Here is a 14,136-nt window from a genome sequence, read left to right as displayed (position 1 = left end):
AAAAAAAAACCATCAAGATACTAAAGTTGTATTTTTAAAAAATTCATCCTTGATGCACTGCCTCACTAAAGACTTTTGGTTTATCAGTCCATATTTTTTGTGTCTTATTTTATATTAAAACCTTGTTTTACAACTAAAGCTAATAGTTAAAGTTTTTTATGATTTTGTAATAAAAAAAGAAAAAGAAATTTCATGAATTTGTTGAATAAACATTTGATTCTATTTTGTCTTTTGTTTTAAATCTTAATTTCTGCTTGTCGGAAGAGCTGCAAAACATCACTGAATTCATAACAGACGTAAAATTAATGCACAAAACACTGTTGAAACCAAAAAATTATTTAGAAAAATATATAAATAAAAAAAGTATTGTTAAAGGTAAACAAAATGTTTGAAATTAAAATATACAAACAAATAACTAAATGAACAAAATATTGTCATGAACCGTCTAATTAATAAAATAAACCTGAAACAGAATCACTTCCAGAATGTGACTTTATACGTTTATGTTTATTTTTTACTTTTTGTTGGGTAAATGAATCAATCAATGCATAAATGGAAACATAAATCTAATAATAAAATAAGTGAATAAATATCAGGCAATTATTGCCTTGTGATGAACTCAAACAGCTATAGACGATGGATGGATGGAATAAATAATAACATATACAAGTACAAACTAAATAAAATATACTAAACACCAGATGTTTAGTTAACGTAGTTAATTGGAGGCGAAGCAGATAAAATTTGTCCGCCTGCTTCTGTGATGAACTGCACTGGGTTGGGATCAGGTTGCAGTATACGCCTCATTTCCATCCCCACATAAACAGAAAATCAGTCCCTTTGTGTTTGCAGTTTGGGACTTTCTGCATGAACTCATTACTGTAAATGTTTGGATTCCTCCGGGTCTTTCCTTTGTGTCAAACACGTGAAACACTTAAGCATTTGAAACAGACACAAAGAGGCATGAAGAACCCGATAAAAAGCTTCACTGCTGAAAAATGCTCAGGAACTTTGAAAGACTTTTAGGCGCCGATTAACCTGGATGATATTCCAGCATATTTAGCAGAGCGGCGTTTCCCACTAACAGATGAAATGGAGTTAAAATGATAAACTATACAATAGTTACTAAGCTAAAGTGGACTATAATATAGTGAAGAGGTTTAGCTTAGTATAATTAGCAAAGGTAAACTAAACTGAACTAAACTAAGCTCAACCAAAGTAAACCATAGTAAGCCAAGGTATAGTAAAAGTAAAATAAACTAAGCTACAGTAAAAGTAAAAATAAAAAGAATTTGACAACCTTCTTGCTGTAAAGCAAAAGCACTAATAACTGCTTCTATTTGCAGCTCCTGTATGAAATCCTTCAAAAGTCTGGAAACAACATTCATTACCGCAGCAGGTCTGACTGAACAAATCGATCCTCCTGCTGCAGCTGATCCAGAACGCTGCTGCTGCTGGTGTTCTGACTAAAACCAGGACGTTAGAGCACATCACCCAGTTCTACAGTCCTTCCATCCCTGTAGCTCAGAGAATAGATGTTAAATTACTGCTGCTAGTTTATACATCACTGAACGGCTTAAAGATCTCAGTATTCAGCTTCTATGCACCACAAATCTGGAACAAACTTCCAGAAAACTGCAAATCAGCTGAAACACTGAGTTCCTTTAAATCCAGACTAAGAACCCAGCATACAGTTGCTTTTGAAACATTATAAATTAAACATTTTGATGTGTAATTATGTGATTGATTGATTGATTCTTGCAGCCATGTTTTCAGAGACATTGCCTGATTTTCTTCACTTGGTTTCCTCTGCATGGTTGGATTCTGTAGAGTTTAGCTTTGTGTATTTTTCTTCTCTTTCTCATTTCCTCCAGCAGACTGTGGGCTCTTAGCAGCTGTCAGCATTATTCCAAGCATTTTTGGGAACATGCGCCCATTTCCTGGAAACAGGAATGCCTTGTGAGATTCTTTGACCCCTTTAAGGGCTTTCACCCACGGTTTGACCTTCGGGTCAAAGACCGACGGGTCTTCACAGGGTCCTGCGGAGTTTCCCACATTGCAGGACTTTGTCACCCGTCAACAAGCCAAATCTTAACACTGAGCAAGAATTTACAACCTTTCAAATTGAGAACAAATCCTCTGCAGCTGCGGTCTGACAGTGGGCCTCAGTTTCAGCCAAACCCAAAATTAATTCACATTCATTCAAAGTGAAACTGGTGGGACTGGTTGCCAGTAAATCTTAAATCTGCTGCCAGTGAAAGTCGTTTTGGTCAGATAGAAGAAATGCAGACCACTTTCTAGAAATAATGAACTGAATCTGTCTGGGTTTCATGTGCCAGAGTGGAAACCAGAGTGAAGCTCTGCCTGTTGGAATAAAGATGGCGGATCTTTACTCTAACAGGCAGAGCTGATGCTGAAGATGAGGATGCTGGAGGTTTACTATGTGGAGGATTCTGAAACAAACAAATCTCTTTCACTGACTCCAAACAAGTCCTACAGCAATAAAAGTTATGTCTGAGTCTTTTGTCCCAAGTCTTAAGTCTCTAATAATCGTGATGAATCGGTTATTGAAATAATCGCCAACTAATTTAGTAATTAGTTAATCATTAACTGGAGTGAATAGATTTTTAAAAAGGCCATTTAGTGAAATAACAACAAGCTCAGAGCAGAAATGAAGCCAAAACTGGAAATACATTTATGCATTTTGCATCTAGGATGAACAGAAACCTGCAACCTGTACTTTTGCTGTCCAGTTATTAATTGGTTAATGAAATAATCAACCAATCAGCTATGCACTGTATTGATAAGCAGAAAAACTGAGTATTTCACGTTAGAAGTATTTATTTAGCTACAGATTTATCTTTTGCTATCATTTATCAATCGTTCACTAAATCAATTATATGTTCAGGCAATAAAATGTTTATTTTTTTATTCAAAATGGAGCTGAATTATTTGTTTATTTGCATCGCTTAACATATTTATTTTTTTAAAGGTTTTGTTGGCTCTAGTGGCCTTTATTTGAAAGAACTTTGACAGGAAAGAGAGTAACGAGAGAGGGGGAAGACATGAGTCAAATGTCGCCAGGCCGGGAGTCGAACCTGTGGCCACTGGCACAAGGACTAAGATCTCAATACGTGGGTTGTGCTTTGCCCCTGCATCACCACAGCAGTAACCCCGCTTAATGTATTTATAATGTTGAATCACAACAGCTGAAGTGGTGGACTGAAAAATCAGCAAAGTGTTTTATCCTATTATTAATCGTCAGAATAAATTAGAGAAAAATCGTACTACTGCAGATGATGCTGAAGATGAGGATAATGCAGGTGATGCTGTTTCTTTTACTCTTTTATTGTCTAAATATGTTCAAAATAAAGTAATAAACTAAAGTAACCGGAGTGACCATAAAATACAGTAACTCAGTGAAACATAAAAAGCACTTCAAAACTGGAGCGGCGGCAATCTACACTCAGAGAGTTAGGACATTTCTTTGACTTTTCTTGGATTACTTGTCAGTTCATTTTAGTACATTAATCTGGTTTGACTTTAACTAAAATTGAGTGATAATTAGAATCGGTTTGGAGGAATCTGGGTAGACTGGATGAAAACTTTAGCGCCTGAACGACTGGTCTGGATGGAGACAGCAGCAATTTTTACTGCTGAATCGGCACTTTACGCTGACATGTCCAAACAGAACAGATTCCCGGGTCGAACTGAGATTGTTCTGGTTCAGTGAATATCTGTAGCAACATCGTTCTGCTCCTCCGCCGCCCCAGTTTTCTCCCTGAGGGTTTTTCCATCAGCCATACCAACTTCCATGCCTGCTAGGCTGCAGTTTAAGATTTTATTGTTTTAGACACAGGAAGTTGACCTGGTTGTTGACATCTGGGAATTTGGATTCTTCATTTTGGCTACACATTTTCAGTCTTGTGTCCGCAATTTCTGGTGATGTCTTGTTGCATTACTGTCCCATTTAATCCACTTGTGTTTTCTGTACTAGCTTCAGCTTGGACCAAAAGTTTAAATTTAACAAAGTTAACGCATCTCCTGACAGTCGGTAAAAAGCAACTTGATTTCTGAAGTATAATTACAGTAAGTTTTGGTGGAATAATTGTGAAAAGTGCTACTAAAAAACTGAAAACATTTTTATTAACTGAAATAAATAACGGTGATTAATGGGGAAAAAATATAACTGCAACTATATTGTGTGTTTATAAGACTAACTAAAACATACTGAAATTCTAGATATGACTCTTCATTTTTGTGTTTTTAAATCTATTAGACATTTGGACTGATTTAAAAAAAGATTTACTTTTTTCCTAACTCAAGAAGTTTACTCCAGCTGTTGGCAAATCATGCTAATCCACAAAATGGCGACAGCAAAAGTTGTGAGAAAACGCCAGAATTAGAGTCTGTTCATGATAAATTACCCAATCAAATACAATGAAAAAACTAAAACTATAACTATAAATAATAAAAACTAAACATCTAAGTAAAAATAACTAGCAAAAACTAGCAAACACACTCTAAAACATAATTAAATTACAAAAACTTTAAATGGAAACCTAAAATGATCAGAATCCTGGTGCTACTGCATGTCAGCCCAGGTGGCTTTCTGGTAAATTGATTGATTTGTGGCTTTGGAATTGGTTTGGTTTTTAGAGAACGGAAAGTCCATCAAAAGTTCACAAACACATCCAGGTCATGAAACTGCAGAGAAAGTTCATCTTCCTTAAATATGTGCACAACTTGATCTCAGTCTATTGATGCATATAAATGCGTATTATTGTATTGACATTCATCTCATATAATCCTCAGCTTTAAAGAAATAAATGATTGAAAGCATCATGTTTGCACAGCGGTTACTGCTGGCACAATCACTGCATTATAAAGCCATCAAAAAGATAAGAACTGCACCTTCCAGTTAGTCCAACCTGCAGAGACAAAAGGGACTGGTTCCCATTACACTCAGGTTTTTTAAAGGCAGCACTTCTGGTCCTTCGGCTTTATCCTAGTTTACTGTCAATGCTTCAGCCGGGAGTTTCCCAGCTGCTGAATGCAGGCGGCAGGAAAAGCAAAACATCCAAGAAGCGATTTACAAGAAAAAGAAAGCTTAAATGCATCTTCAGTCTACACGGGCGTGACTTCGCTGCAGGATTTGGTTTATGAATGAAGATCTGTGAGACGAAGTCAAGAGGTTTCATATCAACAAACAGATTCCAGTTCGCGTTCACGAAGCAAAACTTGTTTGCAGACATCCAACCTTTTGGTATCGGTGTGTGTCATCTGTGCAAAAACTATTTAATAAAATAAAAAAATCAGTGCAAGGAAGTACAGTAAGGAGGAGTTGTAGTGTGAGGGATTTAGCACAAGGAAGTGGTGAAACAGCTCAGGGGCACTGCAAAAAAAATAAAAGTAATTTTGCAGTAGAAACTAATTTTGTCTAGTTTCTGGTGCAAATATCTTAGTACAATTGAAATAAGACAAAACTAAGATTCAAGTGACTTTTCAGCTAAATATGTGAGCTTGTTTCAAGTCAATGTGATCTGGTTCTTTTATTTTTAGTTTTAGTTTTTTGTTGCAAATGTCACATGTAAGTATCGAATTGATCAATTCTGGTTTAATTTAATAATAAAAAAAACAACAATGTGCAAATTTAAAAAAAACTCTGCTCAATGTAGTGGAAGTGTTAAATGCTAAATTGTAACAGGAAACATTTGCAGTCTGGCATTCACAGAAAACGGAAGGGTAAAAACTCTCACTTTCCTCTAAAATTAGCAACTTCCCTCACATTTCAAGGATTTAGTTGCTGTTTTTCTGTCAGGGTTCTGTTTTCAGTTCTGTCCAGCAGCCAGACAGCGGAGGAAGCAGCTTGTTTTTGTTTTTCTCAGCTCTTACACATGAAAACTACTAAACTACTGCAGAATTAACATACGCAGCTGCTGAATGATTTTAATGTCAAAAATGTCAGTGCAGTTTCAACACGCTGTCTTTCTCATTCTTACACTGCAAAAACACAAATTCTTACCAAGTAATTCTAGTTTCCAGTGCAAATATCGTAGTGCACTTGAAATAAGACTAAACTAATTACAAGTAATGTTTCAGTGAGATATGGGAACTTGTTTTAAGAATATATTTCCTTAATATTAATGAAAAGTGTCAGTTTTATTGGACGATTATTCATTTATAGCATGAAAAGAAATGTCTTTGTATAGGTGAAATAATCTGCCAATGAAACTAGAACTTTTTCCATCAATATTACTGACTTAAAATAAGTTCCTATATCATGTTGAAAGGTTACTTGTAAGTTAGTTTTGTCTCATTTCAACTGCTCTAGAAACCAGATGAAATATACTTCGTAAGACTTTGTGTTTTTGCAGTGTATTTATCTTTACAGATTTGCATCCATTAATTAAAGTTGGAGACACTTTTTGTGTTAATGTGCAGAAAATGATTGCCGTGTTAATCTGAGACATGGCGGGTTACCAAACTCCAGACTTGGATTGTCTCATCAAACACAAACGTTGCAGTAATAAAAGCAAATAAAAGAAAATTTAGTATTTTTAGGAAGATTCTGTATGTTTGCAGCTAAGATGAAAAGCTGACAGTTTCTCCTAAGAATTAAGAAGTAGAGAAGTGTAGAAGAAGAAGCACTTCCTCATTTTCATCAAAACATTAGTCTTTAGCGAAATTTCAACATTTTCTTGCATTTGCACGTATTGTTTTGTTCCATTAAGACGTATCTCTTAGAAATGAACAACATCTTAAAGTTATAAGAAATGGACCTAAAAGAGTTCAGCTGAAAGGTGATGCACGTCTTTCAGCTGGACTCTTTGGAAATCACCTTGTTTTCCTTTGTTTGTTTTTTATAGCCAGAGAAAACGAAACAAACAGTGAGACATGTTTTTCATACCCAATGATTTAGTCAATAGCTGCATTTCCATTACAAACATGAGCAAAACTTTGTTGATATTCCGCTGGTATCAAAAAACAATTTCAGTATTTCATTTAAGTTAGAAACACAAATAAAAATCACACATAAATAAATGTGTTCATGTGATAAAATCATTAAAAATCAACAACTACTTTCTGTTGTCTTCTTTGTCGTTTCTGCCAGTAGAAACATGCAGTTGTTGATCACATGATTTTGAAAAAAAAGTCTTTCTGTTGCAGCTTTGCAAAAGAAACTAATTTCGAAACGGCCGAAAGGAACACTTTTTATCTAAAAACTTGACTTGTTTCTACATTGGCGCGTTTCTGTTAATTAAATATATTTTCATAATCAATTTTCATAATTTTAAGTCAATAGAAATGCTCATCGAACTAAAACTGAATTGCTTTGTTTACAGACCAATGCACTGCAAAAACACAAAATTTTACCAATTAATTTTGTTATATTACATTTTAATGTAATATAACATAATATATATAACATATATATTTATCATAATATATATTAAATATATGTTGTTCTGCAAAAACACAAAATTTTACCAATTATTTTTCTCTTGTTTCTAGTGCAAATATCTTAGTTCACTTGAAACAAGACAAAACTAATTTACAAATATATTTTCTGCAAGTTATAAGAGCTTGTTTTAAGTCAATAACATCTTTTTTTCAGTGGAACTAAAACTTTTTAATCAATATTAAGGAATTATTTACTTAAACAAGCTCAGATTTCTTGCTAAAAAGTTTTTAAGTTAGTTTTGTCTTATTTCAAGAGTACAAAGATATTTGCACTAAAAGTTTCTTACTTCTTCCTACTCCTTTTCGAGCATGTTAAGATTACTGTGGTACAAAAAAATATATTTTGCATTCCTTGTTCTTGTGAATGATTTTATATTACTATCATGTTTGAAATAAAGTTTCATTTAAAAAAAGTGCAAACACTTTCAATGTTTCGGTGTTACAACGTCGTAACATTCCTTGTTACGACGTTGTGTTTTTGCAGTGTACAGAAGCAACAACAGGTAGGAATCCCCTAATAAACCTCTGACACATTCAGAAACTGATTTCTGCTGGGAACGAATGAGATGATAAAACTGCTAAAGTTGGAAAACGAACAAAGGTTGCAGATATAGTTTTGTGAAAATATCCTTTGTGTTTGCATTTTCCTCAGGTTTCGATTAAAAATAAATCCATAGAGCTACTGTGCAAATATTCTGCTGCAACAATTCATGATCAAAATACAGACTCGGTTCTGGTCAGAGTTCTGTAAGGGGAAATGTCTGCCTGGATGGTCAGAGGAGTGGGGTTTTCCACAGGGACCATATTATTGTAAAAGGAAACTGAAAGTGTCCAACGCTATAAAGCCAGAAGCCCGTGCTCAGAGACCTTCAGTTGCCGGATTTCCTTTTGTGTTGCTAGGGGAAGCGAGTTCGTCAGCCTCCAGAGCGACCGCAGACATGACTCCCTTTGGCGATGCCAAGCTCTTCTTCTGCATCTTTTTCATCATCTGCTGCTCCACAGGTGAGTCAACAACACATTTTACTCGGTTAACCTGAAAAGCAGAAAGGAAGACAAAAAACACAGAGAAAGGAAGAAAGAGAAAAGAGAGAAAGAAAGAAAGAAAGGAAGGAACCAGAGGTTTAAACAAATAAAACTTCACTTGGAACTCATCCAAACTTCAGACAGCTGTTGAAAGAATTTAAGAAAGCGCCTTGATTCGGTTTAAAGTTTCAGCGTTTGAAGTTTCTGCTTTTGTCACACAAAATCTCACTATTATTAAATGTATACATGGAAATGGGGGAGAAAAAAGTGCCCAGACATAAAAAGCAAATATTTTTGTAGTAAAATCTGAGGAGAATTTGGTCCTTTTCTTGAGAAAGCAGGACAATAAGGCGAATTGAAAGAGAGAGATTTGCATCTTTTAAGGTGCGGTGCTGGACTTTCCCTCAGCTAAAAATAGCATATAAACTTATTTCACTTTGCACTGACTGTATAAATATCAATTTAGCAATTTAACTTGATGTTTAGGCATTGTTTGACAAATCTGTCTAGATTTGGAGAGCATCTCAGAAATTTCCTGTTGTTTTCACACCTTTAATTTCCTGTCATTTTCACAACTTGAAATGTTTTGCTTTTTATTTAAAAGTTTGAAAAGCCTTAAAAAGATAATAAATTAAGAAAAAATCATATTTTTAAAAAACTGCAAACATAAATGGTCTCTAGTGGCTAAAAACTAGTAACCAAAACATAAAAAATGGTTTTACGATGTGCTCGCTTCGCCGTTTCACACATTCATTTCAGCCTCACATCAGACTTATAAAACATCACCACTAAAACTTGAGGCGGCCTGGAAAGTACCAGCCCTCCATGCCTCACACGCATTTGTTGCTTGCAATCTCAAAGGAAGAGAGAAGCAGACAATGGTGTGTTTTGCAACAGCTTTAATTTCTCGGTGTTAGTTTTACATTAATTAAACTCCTGTGGGGGAAAATCTGACTGACAGTTTGGACTGTAGGTGATCACAAACACACCCACACGGGTTTGTTCGCTCTATTTGTCACAATGAGGCTGTAAAAGTTCAATTCCCTTCTACTGTTGTCAGTTTGAAGCCAACAGACCGCTCAGTCCGAGGCGGCGACAGTTTGTTTACAAATGTGCTCAGAACTTTATTGATAAGTTGACAAATTATAATTTTTCAAATGAAGTGTTCCTGTTAAATAAGAAAATCAATTAAAATTACATGTGAATATGTTTGTTTAAGCGATAAGTTGTTAAAAAACATGCAGCGCCATCATCCTACAACCACTTCCTGTCGTCCCTTTTGTCATTTCTGCCAGTAGCAACATCTGGATGCTTAAAAAGTCAAAATTTTGCTAGAAAAAAATCTCAGAAAATTGTTTGGAAAAAAATTCAGAAGTTTCAGAAGTAAAAAATCTTTGATTTTTAATTGGTTCATTTAAAAACAATGAAGAATAAAATTTTGATCAGATAATTTTTTGCCTTTCAGTGACTGAGGCTCAGGTTCCTGTCGACTGCTGCTTGTCGGTAGCAAACAAACCAATCAGCAAAAAACTAATTGGAGATTACCGTGAACAGGATCAAGGCTGCTCGATTGATGCCACAATGTGAGTTTTTATTTTATCCTGATCATCTGATCAGAGAGTAGAAAGCAGAAGATAAACCTTTGGTTGTTCCTGCAGTCTGGTGACCAGACGTGGGTTAAAACTCTGCGCCCCGACTAAGGATGAAAAGTGGGTGGAAGACGTAATGACGCACGTGGATCACCTGAAGAAAAAATGCAAAAAGGAGAACTACCAGGTAACTCATCTGTTCTGATTTAATTGAATATCTTGGATTTTGTTTTGTGTTGTAAAATGTAATTTTTTATCAAAACAGAAAAATTCCAAATAATCTGAAGTGCTTTGGTTTCAACTTTTCTTACAAGAGTTTCTATCTCTTAGCCCGTTTGACTGGAATTTTATAATATTTATACTGTATAAAACACAAAATCTTAATAGTGTTTTCGCTTCATGCATTTCTCTCCAGCTCTTTGAGGGGGGAATGCCTCTTTGCCATCACCCTAATCTTTAACTCCATATGGCAGATTCCTTGAAAAGGACTCTGGTCTGGATTTTAGTCACAAATAGCAAAATATTTTATTTTTGGTAGCTTTAACCTGCCAACTCACACTCCTTTCAAAACCTATAACGTTTTTTCTAATTTTCTACATGTTGTTCTTTTCTATTTGTGTTTTTATGACACTAGAACTAAACTAAGCCCAGAGTTACGCATTTGAATCTTCGCCATGATCTGTAATAATTTTCTATTCTAGTTTCAGGAAGTATCAGATTATTTATTCTCCAATTAGATCAATCAAAAGTGAACTTAAGCACCTTTTCTTATTATAAGCACATTCCAAGGCTGATATGAACCTTTTATTGACTTCAAGATAACCTTTTGTTTTTGTTTCAGTTTGTTTTCAGGCTAAAGTTTAACATAATTGGCAGGAATTTCCAGGTGTTTCACTACAATAAAGAACAGATTATCCATTAAATTATTATTTTGTGGTGAAACAGCTGGTAATTTTGGGTTATTTCCACTTTTATTTAGTTCAGTTTATCATATAATATTTAAATTTAGCTAAAAAACAACAACAAAAAATTTATTTTTATTTTTTTTGAAACAGCAATTAATTTTTGGCAACTAAATGAAGTTTTTAAAAAAATATTGTTTATTTATTAATGCTTGCTCTCTCTTGTTTTTGCATGCTTACATTTTTGACCTTGAATATCAAATCAGTAAAAGTTACTACTGGGATTTTAAATCACTAGACAAACAATATATACATTTCATGGGTTTTGCACAAAACAGTGGTTGTTTTTTCCCCATTAAAGTTTGTATCATGGGATTTATTTCTAAAGTTTCTGAACATTTAAGGTGAAAAGTGACACCCAGTGTTGGTTCTAGTGTTTGTTCTAGCTAGCTGAAGGTTTGACAAGCCTCACCTCACTTCAATTGGATCTAAAACCGCAAACGGCTGTGACTCATGGTGTAAAGACAACAAAGCACGAAGGGATTACAGGAAAATACATTTTCATTATCACTGTAGTTTTGTTAATGGTTTGCAGATATTTTAATGGCTTCTGCTTTTATAAATGTTGTTTTATAGACTTTTCTGCAGTTGAACATAAAAAACATGGTATTTTAGAAATTCTTGAATTTTTCTTTTCATGTTTTTGTGTTTTTCCAGGGCAATCGCTGTTTTGGAGTGAAGCCTGAATAAAAAAGCCTCTGGTTCCCTGAGAACACCAAGTGATTGACACGAATCCAGCTTAAAGTTTCTCCTGTTACCGAAATAAAACCTTTTGTTTTTTTCATTTTATCTTTATAAAAATCTATGTTAATTTGAGCTGCAATCTAAAAACAACATCTTGAAGGAATTTTATTTTTTACTGCTTTTCTGTTTGTAAAAAGTCTTTCAGAGATATAATATGCTAAATGTGTGTAGCCATTTAAGCTAACACATGTGTAGCCACATAAGCTAGCCTATGTTTTAGTCAGAGAAAGTTTTACTGTAACCTTACTGTGAATTTTTATCTCTAATTAAAACCTTTTTATTTTCCTCAGATGCTCGTGTTTGATTATTTGCAGATGACTCTCTGTTATCTATTAGAACTGAAATTTCTTAATAATCCTCATAGCATCACTGCATACACTGTGAAAAGGCTAAAGATGTATTTTTTGTGTTATTCTGTTTTCTGTTGCACCCAAAAAATGTGAGAATGTTTGAAATTTGAAAGTGCAGACCAGAGAAAGGTTTTCATTTCCTGTCATTAGAAAGTTTCTACTGTGGTGGAAAAAGTGGGAAAGCAGTTTACACATGCAAATGGCCCAATAAATAAAATGTAATTAAATTTAAAAAATGTTGTATAAAATGGCTTGAATTAACAAATAACATCGTAAACCAAGACAAAACAAAAAGTTTTTTTAATGCTTTTTAAAAGTCTACAGAGTCAGAAAAACAAAGGTGCAGAGACCAACTGTTTCACAACACGAGTATTTAAAACAAATAAAACAAAATCAGTGGGATTTGTTTACTGGATTTAATGTTTCGGAGCTGATAAATTGGTCATTTTCCAGACAGTTGTTGTTGGTGCCGTTGTTGGTGCAATGACTATTTTCTCTAGAAATTAAAGAAGAAACCATGAGTCATGATGTAGAAATATTTCTTAAAAGAAGAAACTGGGGGAAGAGATTTAACAAGAAACCCAAAAAGAGGAATGAAATATAGCTAAGATTTCTTTTTTGCTGTTATGAAGAATCAGAATCAGCTTTTTTGGTCAGGACTTTCTGCACACATAAGAAATTTGACACAATATGAACAAATATGTATGTAAACTCGTTATTTTGTCCTATTCTTTTTTCTTCTTAGAAATCTGTTGACATTTAAAACAAGAGCATTGGAGGAATCAGTAACTGATTCATGTCAAACATTGGAGTTAGTTGGGCAACCTTTCCATCTGTTGATGGAAGACAAATACAACCGGAAGTCATCAGCATAGATTTTATTAATGTTGGAAAAACCCTGACTGACAGCAGACAACAGAAGGATGTAAGAAAGAACTCAACCCTGCTGAACGCCACAATAAAACCTGTAAGTCTTGATGGACAAGTCCAGGAAAACGTTGATGGTTGACAGTTTAGATGAAGTACAACATTAGAGAGCATTTCCCTCAGTGAAATATTCAAATAATGTCGCATTTCATTCAATTCCTCTTGTAAATTCAATTGTTTTGTGTAAGAATTGAATGCCTTTCTTCCACGGTTTGGTTCATTCTCTCATACAGATCCTATAAACCATAGGATACCATAATAGTAACCGATCATGCTGCAGTGTGTGGTGTGTTACGTAGATCGTCGGCACCGCTCAGATCTAAAATCGGGCGTGCTGAACATGTTGGATTGCCTTGGTGCTTTTATCACAGCATGAGGGGATTTCCCTGACTGGGAGCGAGAACGCAGCCTGTTGAATGTTGAATGTGACAGGTAGCCAATCAGAAAACGCGGTGACGTAGGAACGGAGGGAAATCCCAAACAGGGATGGAAATCGGAGATGATCTGTGGAAACTATCACGTGCTTAATAAACATGGATGTTTATTAAAACTGTTAACTACGAAAAAAATTACTCGCCTCCAAATCACAGTGCTGCAAATAGAGCGGCTGCTCCCGCCGTCTTTTATCAAAAGACTTTTCTTTTTGTTTCGTCTTTTATCATTTAAAATGAGTCCACAAACTATCACTGCTGCTTCTACATCGTCATCCGTGTTTGATTATTCTAAATTCAAGTATGGTATGTTGGGGTTTTACAGGATTTTCTTCCGGTTAAAGGGTTTTCAAAATAAGATCCTCCAGACTCAAATAATACATAGAACGGAAATATTTTATCATTTCTTGTGCGGCCCGGCACCGATTGGTCCACGGACCGGTACCGGCCCATGGCCCGGGGTTTGGGAACCACTCCTATGAACGCTTTATGTTTTATACCACTACAAAACTTGACGGAAATTAGAGATCTTTGCTAACTGAAACATCAGAAATCCATCTGCTTTAGTTACTGGATCAAACAGAAGCAAGGTGACATGAACTTGAGTAAAAGCTGCCAATTTTATATTAGCAGAGCAACTTGGCAG

General features: G+C 34.9%; 1 protein-coding gene across 1 annotated transcript; it reads left to right on the top strand.

Moving 5' to 3' along the window:
* Positions 1 to 8,318: 8,318 nt before the first annotated feature.
* On the top strand, positions 8,319 to 12,071 carry LOC114154030 (C-C motif chemokine 3-like). The gene is made up of 4 exons (XM_028032783.1): positions 8,319 to 8,466; positions 9,953 to 10,070; positions 10,146 to 10,263; positions 11,696 to 12,071. The coding sequence occupies exons 1-4, from the start codon at positions 8,403 to 8,405 to the stop codon at positions 11,726 to 11,728; spliced, it is 333 nt and encodes a 110-aa protein (XP_027888584.1). The 5' UTR covers positions 8,319 to 8,402; the 3' UTR covers positions 11,729 to 12,071.
* Positions 12,072 to 14,136: the final 2,065 nt, after the last annotated feature.

Source organism: Xiphophorus couchianus, chromosome 12, assembly GCF_001444195.1.
Source record: "Xiphophorus couchianus chromosome 12, X_couchianus-1.0, whole genome shotgun sequence".
In the NCBI taxonomy this organism is placed as follows: domain Eukaryota; kingdom Metazoa; phylum Chordata; class Actinopteri; order Cyprinodontiformes; family Poeciliidae; genus Xiphophorus; species Xiphophorus couchianus.
The sequence above is the reverse complement of the archived record's forward strand: the minus strand, read 5'-3'. Positions and strand labels throughout refer to the sequence as shown.

What these genes read in the sequence shown, in the direction of transcription:
- LOC114154030 (XM_028032783.1), top strand. Translation starts at nt 8,403, where the DNA reads ATGACTCCCTTTGGCGATGCCAAGCTCTTCTTCTGCATCTTTTTCATC. An exon ending in CATCATCTGCTGCTCCACAG is followed by an intron (nt 8,467 to 9,952) that starts GTGAGTCAACAA and finishes TTTGCCTTTCAG; the next exon opens with TGACTGAGGCTCAGGTTCCT. An exon ending in TGCTCGATTGATGCCACAAT is followed by an intron (nt 10,071 to 10,145) that starts GTGAGTTTTTAT and finishes TTGTTCCTGCAG; the next exon opens with TCTGGTGACCAGACGTGGGT.